Genomic DNA, 19,544 nt, shown 5'->3' with positions numbered 1-19,544 from the left:
GACGACCTCCCTGGAGTTTAATTTCATGACCCCTAGTTCTATTGATTTCTTTCCAATGGAAAAGGTTTGACAATTGCGCATCATTAAAACCTTTCAGATATTCGAAGGTCTGTGTCATACCTCCCCTGCACCTCCTTTCTTCCAGGGTGTATTCAGATCCTTCAGCCTCTCCTTATAAATCTTCCAATACTGACTCCTCACCATTTTGGGTGCTCCTCTTTGGCCAACTCTAACCTGACTTTATCCTTTTTGAGATATGGGCACTAGTATTGAACACAGCACTTCAGGTGAGGCCTGCCAAGGATCTGTACAAGGGTATTATCACCTTTTTTTTCTTACTGGTTATTCCTCTCACTATGCAGTCCAGCATTCTTCTGGCTTTCGCTATCGCCTTGTCACATTCCTTCGTCATCTTCAGATCATCAGACACTATCATACCAATATCCCTCTCCCAGCTGTGTGCATTATTTAACATTTTTCTATTTAACATTAGTCTTTCATCACCCATCACATAAAGCTCTTTTGGATTGCTGCATTGAATCCCACTTTGACCACTCTTCAAGTTTTCTTAAATCACTTTTCATTCTCTCTACTCCTTCAGATGTGTCCACTCTGTTGCAGATCTTGGTATCATCTGCAAATAGACAAACTTTAACTTCTATCCCTTCCGCCAAGTTGCTCACAAAGATATTGAACAGAATCAGTCCCAAAATTGATCCCTGTAGCACTCCAATTAACACCATTCTTTCTTCAGAGTAGGTTCCATTTACCATTACATGCTATTTCCTGTCAGTCAACCAATTCACAATCCATGCTACTATCTTGGCACCCACTCCCAAGCTTCTCTCATTTTGTTCACGAATCTCCTATGTGGGACTGTATTAAAAGCTTTACTAAAATCCAAGTAAATCACATTAAGCACTCTTCTGGGGTATCATTGATAGTTTAACATCAAGAAAGTTTGCCATTCCTCACTACTGGGAAACCTAAGGTTTCATGACCATGAAAGTTTAAAGTTGGGAGAGGCTGTTTGATGTTACTATGCAACAAATATAGAATTTCAGTTTTGGGTATATTTAATACTAGATGGTTATGATGTAGCCATTTTTGAATGGCTTCAAGATAGATGGATAATGTTTCATGGTAGATTTAATGGAATGTTTTATAGCAGTGGTTCTCAACCCTGTCCTGGGGATCCCCCCAGCCAGTCGGGTTTTCATGATATCCACAATGAATATGCATGAGAGAAAATTTGCATACACTGCCTCCACAACATGCAAATTTTCTCTCATGCATATTCATTGTGGATATCATGATAACCCGACTGGCTGGGGGGGTCCCCAGGACAGGGTTGAGAACCACTGTTTTATAGGAAGAGACAGCTGGATATCGTCATCATATATTCTGAAATGTAATCCTAATCTCCAAAAGCTTACATAGTGGTGCCAAATATAAATTAAACAATGTGGCAGAGAGATGAAATCCTTATGGAATCCGTTTTTACTCATTCACCCATTGGGAACTGATTATTTAGAACTATCTTGAACTTCAGATTTATCAAAAATGATTCAAACCACTATAAGGTTTGGTTTGAAATACCCAACTCAGTCAACCAAAAGTTACCTGGATCTCATGGTCAACTATGCTGAATGCTGCAGATATATTCAGTAGCACTAGCAGGTAACTGCCCTCAGTCAAACCCTCTTAAGATAGTATCAATCACAGTTAGCAGAAGTGTTTCAGTAGAATAATTTTTCCTGAACCCATACTGTTTTACCTCATTAACCTCCAGGTAGTCACACAATTGTTTATGCATAACCTTTTCTGTTATTTTAGCCAAAAAATGGAGAGATGATATTGATCTACAGCTTGCTAAATCCTGTGGATTTGCAGTAGGACTTTTCAACATGGGATAAATTCACAATTTTCGTTATATGGGGGAAATAACCTTTCTCATCATTTTTAGTAGTGCAGGATTTAGTTCAGATATATTTTAAATTTCTACATAGAAAGTGTCAAAGGAATCCCAGCATGAAATAGCAATAGTAGGTGTAGTTGCAAAACTAGGAGGTAAAGAATGAGCTATATAGATTCTCAACTTTTTTATGAAAAAAAAAGTTGCAAATGAATCACTGTTAAATGGACAACAAGACCATCAGTTGAGTAGGATGCATTATTCTTCCCCATACTAGTTACATTTTTGACTGTAGAGAATAAATCTTTCAGTTAAATCCCATGGCATGAATTTTATTAGATACATACAGTATTCTTTTTAATTTCATTAACCAATTGTCTATAAAGTGTCAATTGGATTTTATATTTCTCAAGGTTATAATCTAATTTATGAGAATGCCATGCATGCTCATATTGTCCTAAATTTCTTTTTTCAGTTCTCAAACCTTGCAAGTACCAAGGCTCATTCTTTCTCTACTTATGGCTCAGGTTATATAGGAAAAAAGGAGTCAACTCATCAGCTATATTGTTAGTTATATTTTCCCAATCCGTTATTGCGTCTAAGCTGGAATCATAGAGCATTGCCTCTAATTTACTCAGAAGTACCTGCTTCAGCTTATCTATGTCCATACATCTTCAAATCACAGAAACTGCCGAGATGGGCCTAGTGGTGTTTTGTGTGACTAAAACAACTGCAATGAGGCAATGGTCTGACCAGGGGGGGTCAGTTAAAGAAGCTCCCGCTGACCTTCCAACATCAGCCAAATGACTTTATTCCCACTTCAGACAGGAATGCAGTATGGGTCGGATTTTAAAAGGGTTACGCGCATAAGGTACGCGCGTAACCCTTTTAAAACCCCCCTGCGCGCGCCGGGTAAGTTCCAGGGCTTGCAAAAAGGGGCAGTCGGGGGCATGGCCAGGGGGCGTGGTTTCGGATTGGGGGCGTGTAGGCAGTCCGGGGCGTGGCCGAGTACCCCAACACAGCGGCCTGTGTCGGGGCCTGCCGCGCCGGTGCGCATAAGTTACTACTGCCCGGAGGCAGTAGTAACTTTTCAGATAAAGGTAGGGGGGGGGGTCTAGACAGGGCTGGGGGGTGGGTTAGGTAGGGGAAGGGAGGGGAAGGTGCAGGGGGTGGAAGGGAACGGGCAGCGCGCGCAGGGCTCGGCGCGCACAAGTTGCACAAATGTGTACCCCCTTGCGCGCGCCGACCCCAGATTCTAAAAGATACGCGCATATCTTATAAAATCCGGCGTACCTTTGTTCACGCTTGGTGCGCGAACAAAAGTACGCGCGTGCATAGAATTATAAAATCTACCCCTAAATATATTCAGCTAGCAATCATATATGCAGTGTACTTGAAACTTTTGGGAATGTGACAGAATAACTTGAATTCCTAGTCAAGAGTAAAGTTATCCTATAATAAGTGTCTGTTACAAGGCTAAAATATTTTTGTGTGGCAACTGATAATAGAAACATGATGGCAAAAAAAGACTGTATGTCTTATCTAGTCTGCCTATCTCTATAATATCTACTACTCTTTCAAAGATCACTTCTACATGTTAGATCTTTGTCTGTCCCCATATGATTTATAACAAAGACCACTGCTATTTTAATATCCACCCTCTGAATGGACTTAATCCAATTTATATCCTTTTGAAGATGTAGCCTTCAGAACTGTATATAGTATTCCAAATGAGGTCTCACCAAGACTTATACAGGAACAATATCATCTCTTTTTCTGCTGACCATTCCTCTTGCTATGCATCTAAGTATCTTTCTGACTTTTGCTATCACTTTCTCCACCTGTTTGGCCACTTTGAGATCAGAAATGATAACCCCCAGATCCCACTCTTGATTTGTGCCTAGAATTTCACCCCCTATACCAGGAGTGGTCAACCCTGGTCCCCAAGAGTTGCAAACAGGCCAGGTATTTTAGGATATCCAAATTTAATATGCATGAGATAGATTTGCATACAATGGAGGCAGTGGATGCAAATCTATCTCATGCATATTCATTGTGGATATTCTGAAAACCTCGCCTGTTTGTGACTTTTGAAGACAGGAGTTGGCCACTCCTGCCCTATACTATACTGCTTCCTTGGAGTTTTGCAGCCCAAATGCATGACTCTGCATTTTTTAGCATTAAATCTTAGCTGCCAGACTCCAGACCATTCATCAGGTTTTGCTAGATGCCTCATGTTTTCCACACCTTCCTGGTTGTTTACTCTGTTGCAAATTTTAGTATCATTTACAAAAAGACAAAGTATTAGAAAATTAATCCTAATATTTTTGAGCATGAATGCCTCAAACCAAACAGTGGTCTCCTAAAATGTGATCAATTATATGCCTCTTAAATTTGGTAGCATCAAGTCTACTTTGCATACAACCATGTATAGCAAAATTAACCATAATGCAGATTAATAAACCTATGCAGTAAATCTCCAGTCATTGCTATAAAATATGATGCATAGAAATACTGGCTTACATAAACAAGGTAGCACTAAGAGGAATACTGAACTGTAATTTAAAATTTCATATTCATTTTCTTCGTTCTTCAATGAAGTACATTCAGTTCTGGAGGATGTGCTTTCATCCTCTTTTTATATTGAACTCTGCATGGTCCATCAGGTTGCTGAGTCCCCACTAAATGAAGATTACTCTGCAACACAACAAAAGAGAAACCACTCTAGCAGTGTACACATTTTTCCATTAACTTTTATAAACATTATTATACAAAATGCTAGAGTGAGAATATAAATTTTACTTTTTTGTTTGATATTCAAGTATTAAATAAACAGTAAATCATTATCTGTTGAATAGTAAATCCAACAATATAATGAAAGTTTGCTGGCTTCTGTGAACTCTGTCCTTTACCAGGGACAACAGGCACGTTTGCAGGAAGGCAGCCCATCCTTTAGTAGATTAAAGAGATAGAGAAGATGATTTTACCTGGATAACATCATCAGTTGAAAACTGTCCCCAGCCCCCACCCTTCCACAGGAAAAAGTACCTGTGCTCTTTCCGCTGTGCTGAAAGAACTGAAGCCAGTGGAGCTGGCAAGGAAGACGAGGGGATTTCATTTTGAAATCCCCACACATGTTTTACAGCACAGAAACTGCACCTGCTGCAAAGTCGCTACAAAGTCCCCAGGTTCAGAAGTACCCATCTCACCGGTAGCCCCAACTTTTCAAAAGGCAATTGTACAGGAAGTTTCCTTGCTTTAAAAAAAAAAATCATTTTTAAAAAATGTTCCCCTAATATTCAGACATGATACTTCAGTGGAGATAAAACTCTGCTCACTCTGGCCTCTTGCCCATGGACAAAATAGATGGATCATGCAAGTCTTTACATTCTGCATTTCTGTGCTGCATGGTTATTGTTAGTAGGGTAAAGTACATGTGTTAATTCACTTTACAAAATGGTGAGGCATATCTGAGGAATAGGTAAAGAATAAGGATTTTGGAGCTAAACAATAGAAGACAACACATAAACCCAAACATGCACTAAAAATGTTTTAAGATGTGTCATAAAAAATTTAACATGTAGACTAAAGCAGCACTTGTGGCAATGAACTAAATTTTAGCATGCGTTTGCAAATAAATAGCCTCAGGAGTATGTACATGGTATTTGTGCGCACATTAACCCAAAAAGGTATGGCATCTCAGCACTTTATCCACCTGATCACTAAACAGCATGTGGAAACTACATAAAATAGTACACACAAGTGCTCTCTCAAACGTTTTCAGGGGGAAGGGGCATCTAAAAAATAGTCATGTATAAAATCAAAATCATACAAATAATTATAGAAACAATCATTAAAATCCAAAAAGAGAGACAAATGGCCATCCTCCCCCACTAGGGGCACCCAGCATGTGCTAAACTGAGCATGCTCAGTCCTCTTTTCTTCATGGCTCCTCCTTGTTTCAAAATTTTATAAAAGTAAATTTGGCACAGAAGACTGGTTGTCAATGAAGATGGCAGGATGGAGAGCCACTGTACCCCAAGAAAGGAGGCCTTAAAGAGAACAGAGAGGTCAAGGAGGGGAAAAAAAACATCGGAGAGCCTGTGTTATGCCTTGTTCTCCTTTCATGTAAAACATTTTCATTGTTTGCCCATTGTCTGTGGGTGAGGGGGAGGGAATGCATGTTTCTGTTCGTCACTTTTCTGTGTAAGCTTGAATCTTCAAAGAAAGGAATGAGAAGAGGCAGCTGAGGAGAGAATGACGCAGAGAAGAGGGTGAGTGTGCACGCCCGTAGGTGATGAAGGAGCAAAAGATGAAAGTGTGGGGAGGTCTAGCAGGAAGGAGAGGAAGAGGGTGGGAGTGTCAAGAAGAGAGTGGAACATAAGAACATAAGAAATTGCCACGCTGGGTCAGACCAAGGGTCCATCAAGCCCAGCATCCTGTATCCAACAGAGGCCAAACCAGGCCACAAGAACCTGGCAAGAAGGCCTAGTAGAGGCGGAAAGAGAAGAGGTAGTGCTGGGGCACAGGCAAAGGCAGAGCAGTTGGGTCAGGTCAGGCCCAATATAACTCCAGGTGAGGAAATGCAGGACAGCACAGCAGTAGGAGAAAGGGATATTGGGGGGGGGGGGGGGGGGGGGAGGAGGACAAAGGAGGCAGGAATACTCCAAAGCATGTCTTAGATGTCTGTCCAAGATGTAGTCTATTTTCCTCTTGTTTTTTAGACTTATATGTTGCCTTCCTTCCCAAAAAAGGGGAATCTTGTCAAATCTTTTACCTGATTTGGTACTGGATCCAAAAGAGTAAATTCAAATTTATAAAGAATTAATGAAATAATCATATGAATCTCCATTAGTGCAAACCACCTAAAGAGAAAAGACAAAACTGTTACTTGGTGAAAATGTAACATGGACTAGAATTGCAGTTCATTTCCACTATGTATACTTATTTTCTTTGGCGTCAGCAAGCAACACATGGCAGAGACAAGAACCATCAACTGCAGTTCCATAAGTCTAACACATCATTAGCTGCTATTCCATGTTCTTGCAGTATTTCCATTTGACAGTATATAGCGGTAAATTTCCAATAAGGTGTTTAATTGGCAATGTACACATGTACTTTTCAGCCTGCACAAACCCAGCTGATTTTCACATGCAAGGTACTCAGGTACAATATGTTGGAAGATTGGCTTGTTGTGCAGCTAAAAGATCATGTCCACCTACACCATGAGAAAGTGTAGGCAACACATCTACTACACGTGTATATATTTTTATTGAAATAAACCCACGTAGCTTCCAACTATGAATTCCTTCCCCTCCCTGAATGCCTCTTTTCTAAGTGGCCAAAATTAAGCACACTATGGAAGTACACATATAATGACTGTTGGTTAAAAATCCACCTAACCGTATATGGCTGAATTAGGCAGGTTAACTCTGTTTTTACCTGTGTAAAAGGCACAAAAGCATTTGAAAATGTAACACGCAGAAATACATTTTCAAAAGAGTTACACACATAAAAGTATCAATTTTCAAAAGTCCAGTTTTATGCGTGTAAATCCATAATATTTAATTTTATTTACATTAGGGTTATGTTAGCACAAAGTTTCTGATTATGACTGCTGCAGTGACTTCTAAACAATGACATCAGAGTACTGACTACAGAACAATCTGTTGGTAAGTTGGACTTGCTGGGAAAGAACACTTAAAATCTTAAAAAAACCAATTCTTGTGTGTTAGTTTTTTTTAAGGCTAGTATTTGTTGTCAAGTCTTAAGGATTGTGTGTTTAAGAATAATAGATTTTGGATAATTTTGTGTTAGTAAAGGTTAGTATTTGTAAGTATTAGAAATGTGAATTTGCAAAAGTCACTTACTTTATCTGAAAAGGTGAGAGTACTGGTTCCTGGGCAAATAGTCACTAGTTTGATTCTAATCCTCCCTCATCCACCCCAGCCACTTTATTTTATTTTTTTTATTACAGATAACCGCCCCTCCCTCAATGTAGGAGAAAAATCTTCAAAATAAGGGTCAATTAGCAATTTAGAATAACAAGCAAAACTGAATGTGGGATAGCACAAGTGGTCTGTAACTCCCCAGAGAACAGACACACTTGGACTCTGACTTTTCTTATATAAACTATTTACAAAAGTGTTACCTTCAGCCACATTCACACTCAGCATTTATCTTCAGTATTCACTATTCACTTCTCAGCATTTACTTTCAGTATTCACATTCATTCTTTACCTTCAGTGTTCACCTTCTTGCAGGAGCTACCTTCTCTTGGAGACCTGGAGCCTGTCTGTTTTCAGCTAGGCCCAAACTCTTGCTCTTGCTCTCTGGGGATCTACCCACTGAGCTACCTGTGTCTCTAGCTTTTAAGGTGGACCAGGCTAGATGCCTGGTCCAGCACTGGTTACGGAGGGTTTCCAAGGACAGTTCTTCACATCCTGATTTTAGTGATTGACCGATTTTAGTGCTGTTACTAGCAGGGCCGGTGCAAGGCTACTGGGTGCCCTAGGCGACCCTTGCGCTGCCGCTCCCCCCCCCACCGGTCACGCCGCTCCCGGCCCTAAGAAGCACACAGTCTCTATTTCTCTTTGCCTCGAGCGGGATAGGCCCCGTTTGTGAAGTTCACCTAATGGTCGCGCCGGCCCTGGTTACTAGTCATTCACAAACTAACATAAGTTAACTAGTTATCAATTTACTAACCTTAGATTTAACACACACCAAATAATTAAAAAAAGAGTCAAATTTAAAAACCTTTAAATTGAGATATGCCTACTCCTTAATCAGCTTTTAAATTTTAGCAACAATAAAATTAAGATGCAGATAGAGATACAGCATTAAGTTGGGGGCTATCCAGTCTTTTGCCTTGAGGGCCACATGTACAATTATCTACTCGTTGGTGAAAGATTGTATCTGTGCTCCTGACTCTTAGAGAACGAGTCTGGTCTCTGGAAGTCAGGGTGGCAGATCTGGAGGAGCTGAGGCAAATAGAGAGGTATATACAGGAGATCTTCATGGACTATAGCAATCCCAACTCCAGACAAGCATCCCTTGTGCTGCTTTGGAGAAGCAAGGACACCTGACAGGAGAGCATCACCTTGGTGTGACAGGAAGAGATCCTTTAGCTAGGACCTGCCCTCCAGGTGATGCTTTATCCTCTCACACCAAAGATGTATCTTCATGGCCGTGTGCCCAGAAGAAAATGGTTAGGACAGCTATTATTGTGGGCGATTCGAGCATTAGAAATGTTGATAGCTGGGTGGCTGGTGGGCATGAGGATCGCTTTGTAACTTGCCTGCCTGGTGCGAAAGTAGCGGACCTCACGCATCATCTAGATAAGATTTTAAAGAGTACTGGGGAGGAGCCAACTGTCATGGTACAGGTGGGTACCAATGACTTAGTAATGTGCAGGAAGAAGGTTCCAGAGGCAAAATTTAGTCTCTTAGGTAGGAAATTGAAATCCAGAACCTCCAGGGTTGCATTCTTAGACATGCTCCCTGTTCCATGCGCAGAACCCCAGAAGCAGGCTGAACTCCAGAGTATCAATGCAGTGATGAGACCATGGTGCAGGGAAGAGGGTTTTTGATTTTAATGAACATTCTGGGGAAGGGGGAGCCTATTCCTATGGGATGGGGATCCATCTTAATCACAGTGGAACCAGGCTGCTGGCGCTAACAATTAAAAAGGAGATAGAGCAACTTTTCAAATAGACCATGGGAGAAAGCTGACAGTCATTCAGAAGCACATGGTTTGGAGGGATGTATCTTCCAAAGATACTTGCAAAACAGGGACATTAGAATATCCCCGTAGAGAGGTTGCATTTAAGGCAGAAGTAGCTATAAACAAAAAGCACTCAGATATGAATGATTCTAAATTGCCTGTATCATTGTATTCATAACCTGCTTGTTAGCAAAAGAGAAATAAAAGTAAAAATTAAAAACATACTTTAAAACTTTTGTATGTGAATGCCAGAAGTCTAAAAAGAAAGACTGGTGAGTTAGGATATAAGGTATAATATGAGGATATGGACATTATAGGCATTTCAGAGACATGGTGGAAAGAGGATAACCAATGGGAGACTGATAAACCAGGGTATACATTATAACAACATGATAGGGCAGATAAAATTGGTGGATAGTGGCACTATATGTAAAAGATGACATTAAATCAAGCATGTGAGATACCAATTAGCAATAAGCACCAAAAAAATATTTTTTGGGGAAATTATATTATGTATAGTCAAATCACATGCAATTCCCCCTTAAGAAATTCTTTTTTCATCAGATCTATCAATTTATTGATGCTCACAAATCGTGAGTCATTTCAATTCAAAAAATACTACTTCACTGGGAGACAATCGAGCCTGTGTACTGACCCGAACTGACTTCCCGAATAACTACAAGAGAAAATTTTTTTTAAAGGAATGGAGGAAGGGTTTCATATATCTGAGTCTTAAACCCCCGCCAGGGTGAACTCAATCCGTGCATGTATAATCATAAACCAAACCTCCTCCGTCCCTTATTTTTTATCTGTTCTTTTTAAACAGTGTGCATCAAGCCTACACCCTTATGTGTTACATTTAATGAAAAATCATATTCAAATCCGAATAGAGCATTCTTCTTTTTTTCAATTCAGGGAGCGCATTCGGCGTCCCTAGAGAGATTTGCTCACATCATGGATAACTTCAGTACACCGACTGGTTTTCAAACAGGATAACATCCCCTGATGAAAGGTTCGAGTTCGGACCAGAAACGTGGCTACGTCGGGTTGTCAACTTTCAGCAGATAAGTCGGGACTTTTAAATTCCTTTGTGAAGTTGATCCGTCTTTGATACTCAAAAAAAGAAGAATGCTCTATTCGGATTTGAATATGATTTTTCATTAAATGTAACACATAAGGGTGTAGGCTTGATGCACACTGTTTAAAAAGAACAGATAAAAAATAAGGGACGGAGGAGGTTTGGTTTATGATTATACATGCACGGATTGAGTTCACCCTGGCGGGGATTTAAGACTCAGATATATGAAACCCTTCCTCCATTCCTTTAAAAAAATTTTTCTCTTGTAGTTATTCGGGAAGTCAGTTCGGGTCAGTACACAGGCTCGATTGTCTCCCAGTGAAGTAGTATTTTTTGAACTGAAATGACTCACGATTTGTGAGCATCAATAAATTGATAGATCTGATGAAAAAAGAATTTCTTAAGGGGGAATTGCATGTGATTTGATTAAATCAAGCATGACACAAAGCTTGCAGGAAACAAAATGCACTGTAGAATCTTTATGGATAGAAATTCCATGTGTGATAAGCAAGAGTATAGCAGTGGGTGTATATAACCAGCCATTTGGCCAAAATGAAAAAAAAAAAGACTGTGAAAAGTTAGCAACACATTAATAATGTGAAATGTTGGCAACACATTAATAATGGGAAATTTCAATTACCGGTACCCCACTATTGAATGGGTCAATGTCTTATCGGGACATGCTAGAGAGGCTAAAGGCTGGATTTTAAAAGCCAGGCATGCATAAAAATCACCACTTACGAGCATGGCTGGGCCCTGCATGCACCGCGCGCATTTTCAAAAGTGCCGGGTCCTAAAAAAGGGGCGGGCGTGGTCTGGGCGGGACAGAAGCCAGTCAGGACTGCTCCTGAGTAGCAGTAAGTAAGAAACTTTAAAAAATGGTGAGAGGTAGGTTAGGTTTAGGGGGTGGGGTGGAGAGGGGAAGGGGAAGGAAGGTTAGAGAAGTTCTCTCCCAGTCTACTTCTTATTTGGATGCTCCAGCGTGCATGTTATAAAATCCGCAACGCAATGGGGCCTTCCCCAGTTCCCTCCCAGTCCGCGAAATTTGCAAAAATTCACCACCCCCCCATGCGCACGGATTATAAAATCAGGCACACAAGTGTGTGCTGCCAACAGATTTTATAACATGTGCACGTTGGAAACCACGCGCACGCATATGCTTTAAAACCTATCCCTAAGTTTCTAGATACCACAAATTACTGATCCATGGAGCAACTGGTCCTAGAACTGACTAGATGGACAGTTACTTTAGATCTAGTACTCAGTTTGGTGACTCTATATTTAAATATGCAGCATTTACAGACGACATCTTGTTTTTTTGACAGAACCCCAGCGTTCTCTAGCTAACTTGTTGGCCATGTTTCAGGAATTTGGGGCCTTTTCTGGTCTCTGTCTCAATCGCGACAAGTCTGAGGCCCTGGCGTTTCCAGATACCTTAAAAGATGAGCGGATGGCGCATTCCGTTATTTGGGGGTCCAACTTACCTTAGACATGACACAGCTCTATGGTTTAAATGTAGGTCCGGTGCTGCGGCACTCTCAGAGCAAACTGAGAGCCTGGCATAACCTGCCCCTTTCCCTGGGCGGTCGAAAAAATGTGTTTAAGATGATTCTTTTTCCAAAATGGTTGTATTTGCTGCAGAACCTACCCCTTCGGCTTAAGCTGCAAGATATTGCTTCCCTGAACCGTGCCTTATGCTTTTTCATTTGGCGCAGGAAAAATCCCCACATTCCTCTGGGGTGGCTACAGAGCCGATGGGGTAGGGGCGGCTTAGGGTTCCCTGATATGGGCCAGTGCAATCTGGCATGTAACCTCCGGATCGTAAGGGACTGGATATTGGGCAGCTCCATCTTTGTTAACATCGAGGCGGAATGTGCGTTGGTGGCACCTTTACATTTATGCTATGTGCCCTTCCAATATCATTGCAGCATCACGCTTTGCTGGACCCTTTGCAAAGGACCTGGCTTAAAGTTACCAAAAGGCTGGGCATATCTAATTTATGCTTGTACCTCCTCCCAATCCGGGGCAATTATGCGTTCACACCGGGCTTACAATTGGGAGCATTTCGGGTTTGGGAGGGATGGGGTCTCTGTCAGCTGGGGCACCTTTTGGATGGGGAGGGGAAAGTTCTTTCGTTCCAGGAATTGGTAGAGATATATGGGTTGGCCCAGTCTCAAGTCTTCCCATATCTGCAAGTCCGCCAGTACGTACTTACTTTACCACGGGCCTCATGCTCCCCTAGTGTTTTCAATAAACTAAATGAATTGCCAATGTTGGAAGCACCCAAATGTCCCTCTCTGTCGGCTTATTACAAGGGTTTGGGGCGGCTGGGGGATTCTGAGGTCTGTATGATTCTAGCAGACCGTTGGAATAAAGACGGGATATTTACAGTGTCCCCGGCAATCATCAGAGCCGGTTTTGGTCAGATATCGTCCACCTCTATTAACATGTACTTTAGGGAGATGCACTATAAACTCATCTGCCAGGCCTTTGTTTCCCCACAGATCGGGCCAGACTCTCTGATTCTGCTTGCTATGTTAAATGTCACGCTGACATGGGGTCTCTTTGTCATTTGTTCTGGGCTTGTCCCGCGATAAAGCGGTTTTGGGCTAGCATTGCTGCCTACCTAACTGGGGTACTCAAGACCCCTGTGTCTCCTACACCCATGTTACTGTTATTTGATTGTTTCTCCAATTCCTTAATTAAGGCTCATGGACAGCGCCTCTTTATAAAAAAAGGCAAGCATGGTCGGCAGGAGACTTATACTTTCGCATTGGACAGTAGCAGCCGCTCCTACTTTCTAGCAATGGAGGAATGGCCTCCACCGCATGCTGCAAATGGAAAAGATGGTTTCCAGATACTCTCCACATTCACGACGGAAATTCTTGCTAATGGAATAACTAAATTCAATCTTTATCACCGCGATCCAGGAGTTCTGTTCTGAACGATTGAATATATCATGGCAAGAGATACACAGATACCGATCCACGAACCACAGACTGGGGGGGTCAGGGGGAGGGGGAAGGAGGGGGGAGATGGGTATTGCTCCTTACGTGGTTCACGTTATGTGTGCTGTTCATACATAAAACAGAAAAAAGTTTGTACTTTGCAGTGCTGCGCCCCGAGTGGGACTGAGAGTCCAAGCCCCTCGGGATTTTGTTATTGTTTTTGCTAATAAAAATTGTTGAAACTAAACTGCCCTTTCCATAATCTCTTTGGTCACTACACTAAGGGCTGGATTTTAATACCTACAAGCAGGCGTACATTTGTGCGTGCAACCCCGCGCACAATAGTGCACCTTGCGCATGCCGAGCCCTTGGGGAGCCCTGCTGGCTTTCCCCGTTCCCTCCAAGGCCGCTCCAAAATCGGAGCAGCCTCAGAGGGAGCTTTCCTTCCTCTCCCCCCCACCTTCCCCTCCCTTCCCCGCCCCCCAGTCCTACCTAAAAAAACCCTAACCTTTATATTACAAGTTGCACCTGCCTCCGGGCAGGCGTAGGTTGCACGCACCAGCCAACGGCCGGCCCACAATCCCGGGCACAGCGGCAAATGGTCACTGTGCCTGGAGGCTCCGGCCCCACCCCTTTTTTCAAGCCCCAGGACTTACATACTTTACGCGCACCGTTGGGCCTTTTGAAAATAAGCCCGGCGCACGTACATCCTCCAGGATGTACGTGCATAGGGCTTTGAAAATCTGCCTCTAATTGCTTAACTGTTTTGTGTAGAACTGCTTATTTGTTAGTACTGTTTTGATTTTGTATACTATATGTTTAATGTTCTGAATTTTGTGTGTGTTGTTCTGAGACTGGGCTCCTAATAAGAGAAGGAAATCAGCCTACTGCTGGGAGGTGGGAAATGAGAGGCAGAGAAGATCCTGAGAGGGAGAAGGAGTGGGCAAAATAGTGTGAAGGAGTTGCAAAGTGTTGTGTTTGGGCCACTGAGTCCCCATCATTGTGAGTGTGTGTATGCGCACTTGTGTAGGAGGTTGGTCTTATGTTGGGGCCGCTAAGCCCCTATCATCATCCATTTGTGTGTTGGGGAAATCTTAAGTTGAGGTGGCTGATCCCTTATTGTTGTTATGAGAGGGGGATGTTATGTTAGGGTCCAAAATGTCCAAATAAAGGTAGAAAAAAGCTTTTTCCTTTTTGTTTAGTGTTTCAAATATGTCTGTTTTGGGAATGTGAAAATGCATCTCTGATATCTTAGTATTTTACATGATACAAAAGGAAAGTATTTCTGTTTCTATTTCTTCAGTGTTGCAATGCATGAAGGGTCTGGCTTCTTGGGGTTTCCAATTCAGTTTTTGTCTGCCTATTTCTATTTATAATTTGTAGTCAGTATTCTGTATTTGGTGAGGGTCTATCCAGGTTCTGTCTGTCTGATTAAGGTATGATATTTTGCTAGCATGAAGTTTTTCCATAGTGATCTGTAGTAGTCTGTCTTATTCCGTCTCCTATTTTGTGTTCTAGAGTTGGGTGTAATATCTGTAATGCTATCATTTCATAGGGTCTTTGGCCAGGGGGCCTTAGGTGGTTACCCCTTCCCATCCTACCCCCCAAGGATAGCCCTTCATGTGAGTAGCAACACCTTTATTTGTACAGAAAAACAACTGTTTAGAGTGTTTTGGGTTAGATGTAGTAAGGGATTTCTCCCATTGTGTGAAAACTGATCAGCACATCTGGTCCTTTGTGTAAGGATTTACCTCTATGTTTTCATTCCAATATGAGCAGAATGTTTTGCAATCCTTCTGTCTCCTCATAATCTTTTTGTCTTTAACTTCTCTTTCAAATATGCATTTAACAGATAACAGATGTCTTTTTCACAAATAGCAAATTAATATGGTTGTGTGTGTAGATAAATATACAGATGAGAATGTGCTATGTTTAGCTTCACTGAAAAATGAACATTCTGGATAACTTGCTACAAGCTGTCATCACAATATTTTTTCTCCCCATTTATTCTTCCCTGTAAGAGCTTAGTCCTCTTTACCCAATCTCTCATCTGAAATACATTCTGCGTGGCCTACAGCAATTTTCTGCTTTCACCCATATGCCCATCCTCATACTGTGGCGGCCTTCTGTGATTAGTTGCTGCCTAGTAGAGACTCAGTAGCCCCTGGGAGAGGGCTGACACCCATGCTATTCTTGCAGCAATACCTGTAGGTCAATCAGAAAGATTATTGAAAGTAGCTTTGAAGGAAACTGAATTGTACGGTCTCTTTTCCTGGTCGTAAACAAAGGAATTCCTTGGAAATTATTGCGTAAATATCTAACTATAATAAGGAAGAAAGCCGCCCTACACTTGCATCACCAGAAGGCAAATTGAGCTCTGCCCCTCTCCCTCCCTGTAATCTCCAACTTTGCCCATTTTCCAACTCCGCCCCTCTCTCCCTGTACTCTTCAGCTTCACCCCACTTTCCAGCTCCGCCCCGCTCTCTCTATATCGTCCAGTTCAGTGATTCTCATCCAGTGTGTCGCGACACACCACGGTGTCACAAAGCAAAAGCTGCTGTGTCGCCACCTCTGCAGCCAGAATTCCGCGCTCCCCGGTCTCCTGTTGATGCAGCTAACCTTCCCTCCCCTCCTCTTCTCCAGCGGAAAGCAGAGATCTCTTCCTCTGCCCGGGCTGTCAGCAATTTTCAAGCCTGGGCGGAACACTAATAGCAGAGCCGACTGCAGCACTAAGTGGCCATCTAGAAAAAAACACGTGGGGGTGAAAGGCTGTGCAGGAGGTATAGCCTCCTTATTGGTACAGCCCGGAAGAGGAAATGAGGTGGACCCATGCAGGAACAAGAGCAGGAGCAGTGCGAGCCAAATTTGAAGAGGCACAGCATCAGCCCCGGTGGCCCCAAGAAAAAGAACAAATCCAGTCAACAACAAGGGCTGGAAGAGGAGGACAGGCTGAAGCTTCCAGCTGCTGCTACTGTTACTTGTGCTTCCAGGAGGAGAGTGTGTGTGTGCCTGTGTGAGACTGAGAATGTGAGAGTTAGAGTCAGCTTGTGTGTTGGCATGCCTATGTGAGAATAAGACAGTGTTGTGTGTATGCGTAAGACTGAGCACGTGAGAGTAAGGGACACTCAGTGGGTGTGTTTGCCTTTGTAAGACTGAGCACATGAGAGAGAGACAGCCTGTGTGTGTGTCTGCCTGTATGAGACTGAGCACGTGAGAGTAAGAGACAGCCTGTTGTATGTGTGCCTGCATAAGACTGAGCACATGAGTAAGAGACAGCCAGTGTGAGAGTGAGAGAAATCCTGTGCGTGTGTTTGTCTGTGTGAGACTCAGCAAGTGAGTGAGAGACAGCCGGTGTGCATGTGTGTGTGTTTGCCTGTGTGAGACTGAGCACATGACAGCGAGAGACAGCTTGTGTGTGCTTGCCTGTGTGAGGCTGAGCATGTGAAAGTAAAAGCCTGTGTGTGTATGTATATATGTGTGTGTGTGTGTATGTGTGTGCACACACACGACTGAGCAAGAGTGAGTGAAAGATAGCCTGTGTATTTGTATAAGTGAGACTGAGCTTATGAGAGGGAGGGAGACAGCATATATGAGAGCAGCATATATGAGAGTGAGAAAGTCTGAGCAACACCCCCCTCCTCTCCTCTTGCTAATCCAAGACAATCTCAGGGCACCGTGAAATCAAAAGTTCCCAGGTATGGAGAGCAGGGGATTTTTTTTTTATCCTTATTAGTTTTAACTATTGGATGTTTGTGTCTGCTTTTTTCAAATGTTTTATTGGCTTTGGAACATTTTTATGAGTTTTTAATTGTTGGATGTTATTCTATTCTTCAGCTGTTATGAAATATGTATTTTTTTATTAGTTTGATTTTATTCTGTATTTGGTGAGGGTCTGTCTGTCTTCTGCATGTATGTCTGAGGTAAGGTATTCTGCCGGCGTATAGTTTCTGTGTAGGGATTTATAGCAGCTTGGCTTGTTCTATATTCCTAATATGAGGTGTATTGGTATTTTAGGGCCTGGTGGAATATTAGCACTTGTACCTTATCTTAAGTAGGGTTGTTACTGTTTGTGTGCTGTCAGCTAGTGTTATTTTAGTATGGAGGTTTTACTATATTGCTGTTGTATTTCTTTTACTCATGACTTTTTGAATTCTAAGCCCATACTGAACACGTTCTAATAGTCCTAATGCGTTCCAATAGGCTTAATGGGTTCAATGTGTCTTTTTTTTTTTTTACTTTTTTGCAGGGTTTTCTGGTTTGTACCATAACAGTGCATGTAAATATAATATACATGTTGTAAGTGATATCTTTTTACTTCAGACTGTACCTTTAATGTCATTTTTCATATAAAATCTATTATAAATGCATAATTTTTAATTGTGTGGGGAGGGGAGGGTGTGTAAGGCTATACGGTTCACAAGGCAGACTTCTTCACGTACTGGGCCCAGTAGTTCACAGCTTTTGTCCTCCATTCCTGCCAGAGCCCAGCGAGAAATGGCAATCCTCTTTCTCTTCCGGGCTAGTGATAACTGATTCTCTCTCTCCCTGCTGGGCCTGAAAGTGACAGCAGAAGAAAAAAGGTTGGTGGCCCCAGTGGGGATAGAGAATGCAGCTTGTACAAAAATGTATGTTATTTCTGTTCAGAGAGAGTACTCTTACCTTTCCCTTGTGTCATTCTTAATAATAAAAGTAATACTGAGGTTTTTATTTTATAGTTTAGCTGTGGATTGTTGTGAGCAGTGTGTCACACATGTGAGCACTGTCCATCAGGTGTGTCATGACAGGAAAAAGGTTGAGAACCACTGGTCCAATCCACTCTCTACCACCACATATGGAAACTGAGCTCTACCTCTCCCACTCTCTCCTTCTGAATAGTCAATCCACTCTTTTCTACCACACAGCACAACCGAGCTCAACATGTACTCTCTACTACTACCCATCTCAATTACGCACTTCCTACACATCACAGTATTTTGCCGTCCTTGGACGGGATTTTACTACTAGCCTCAAAAACTGATGGATTGTTTATTAGGGATGTGAAATCGTTTTTGGCGAATTGGAAAATTTCACAGAAATTGTCCAATTCAGCATGGGTCGTAGGACCCGAATCCAGAGACGGATTTTCCCCAAACTTCGGGGAAAATTCATTGTTCGGGTTAGCGCAGGGGGAGGAGCACATTTATTTAAAAAAACTAAATAAACCAAACCCATCCCAACCCTTCAAATTGAGTTAAATACAACCCTCCACCCTCCTGACCCCCCAAAATTTGCCTAAAGTCCCTGGTGGTCCAGCGGGAGTCCTGGGAGCGATCTCCCGCTCTCAGGCCGTCGGCTGCCAGTAAACAAAATGGTGTCACAAAAGATCCTCACCAAGTGAGTACTATATACTAAACACCCAATGTTCACTCGGTAGCTGTTTATTCATTTACTTCCTGGAGATGATTTCCCGCTTAACCATACAGCAACTCTAGATATTAAAGAAATCACTACTGTGCTTAATAAAATAATTGAGGATGATGGGTGATCGTTTCATATATTTCAAGACACCATCCAGGTGTCAATTTATGGTGTAATCATTAACAACCAACCACCTTCCAAATTTTACTACTAAATTTGTTGTATATTTTTTTTTATTATTTTTATGCTAAAATTGCTGTAATGATATTCGGAAATCTTCCCTTACCACTGTGCATAAATTGTGTGTGTTTTTATTTATAAATATTTTAATAAAAGTTTTTTTCTGTGACTAGCACTTTTTTTCAGTTATTGCATTTGTTTAAATGCCGTCAAGTTCCCGTCGCTGTTTACTTAGCTTATAAGAATGTCTCATAGTCTCCCGACTTGCGCAAGTTTCGACAAGCTGTCTTCATCAGGGTACATT

At 42.0% G+C, this 19,544-nt stretch overlaps 1 protein-coding gene across 1 annotated transcript in view; it reads right to left on the bottom strand.

Annotated features, from left to right (window-relative positions):
* Positions 1-3,852: 3,852 nt before the first annotated feature.
* Positions 3,853-19,544, bottom strand: part of LOC115088107 (24-hydroxycholesterol 7-alpha-hydroxylase) — a 308,210-nt gene continuing 292,518 nt past the window's right edge. The window contains exons 11-12 of the mRNA XM_029596064.1: positions 6,693-6,780; positions 3,853-4,612 (exon numbers count right to left, since the gene is read on the bottom strand). Coding sequence (XP_029451924.1) covers positions 4,508-4,612; positions 6,693-6,780 — 193 coding nt within the window. The 3' untranslated portion in view covers positions 3,853-4,507. The remainder of the gene's footprint in view (positions 4,613-6,692; positions 6,781-19,544) is intronic.

The sequence above is a fragment of the Rhinatrema bivittatum genome, chromosome 3 (assembly GCF_901001135.1).
Source record: "Rhinatrema bivittatum chromosome 3, aRhiBiv1.1, whole genome shotgun sequence".
In the NCBI taxonomy this organism is placed as follows: Eukaryota; Metazoa; Chordata; class Amphibia; order Gymnophiona; family Rhinatrematidae; genus Rhinatrema; species Rhinatrema bivittatum.
Note: the sequence above shows the minus strand (reverse complement) of the source record. Positions and strands in the feature narration are given on the sequence as shown.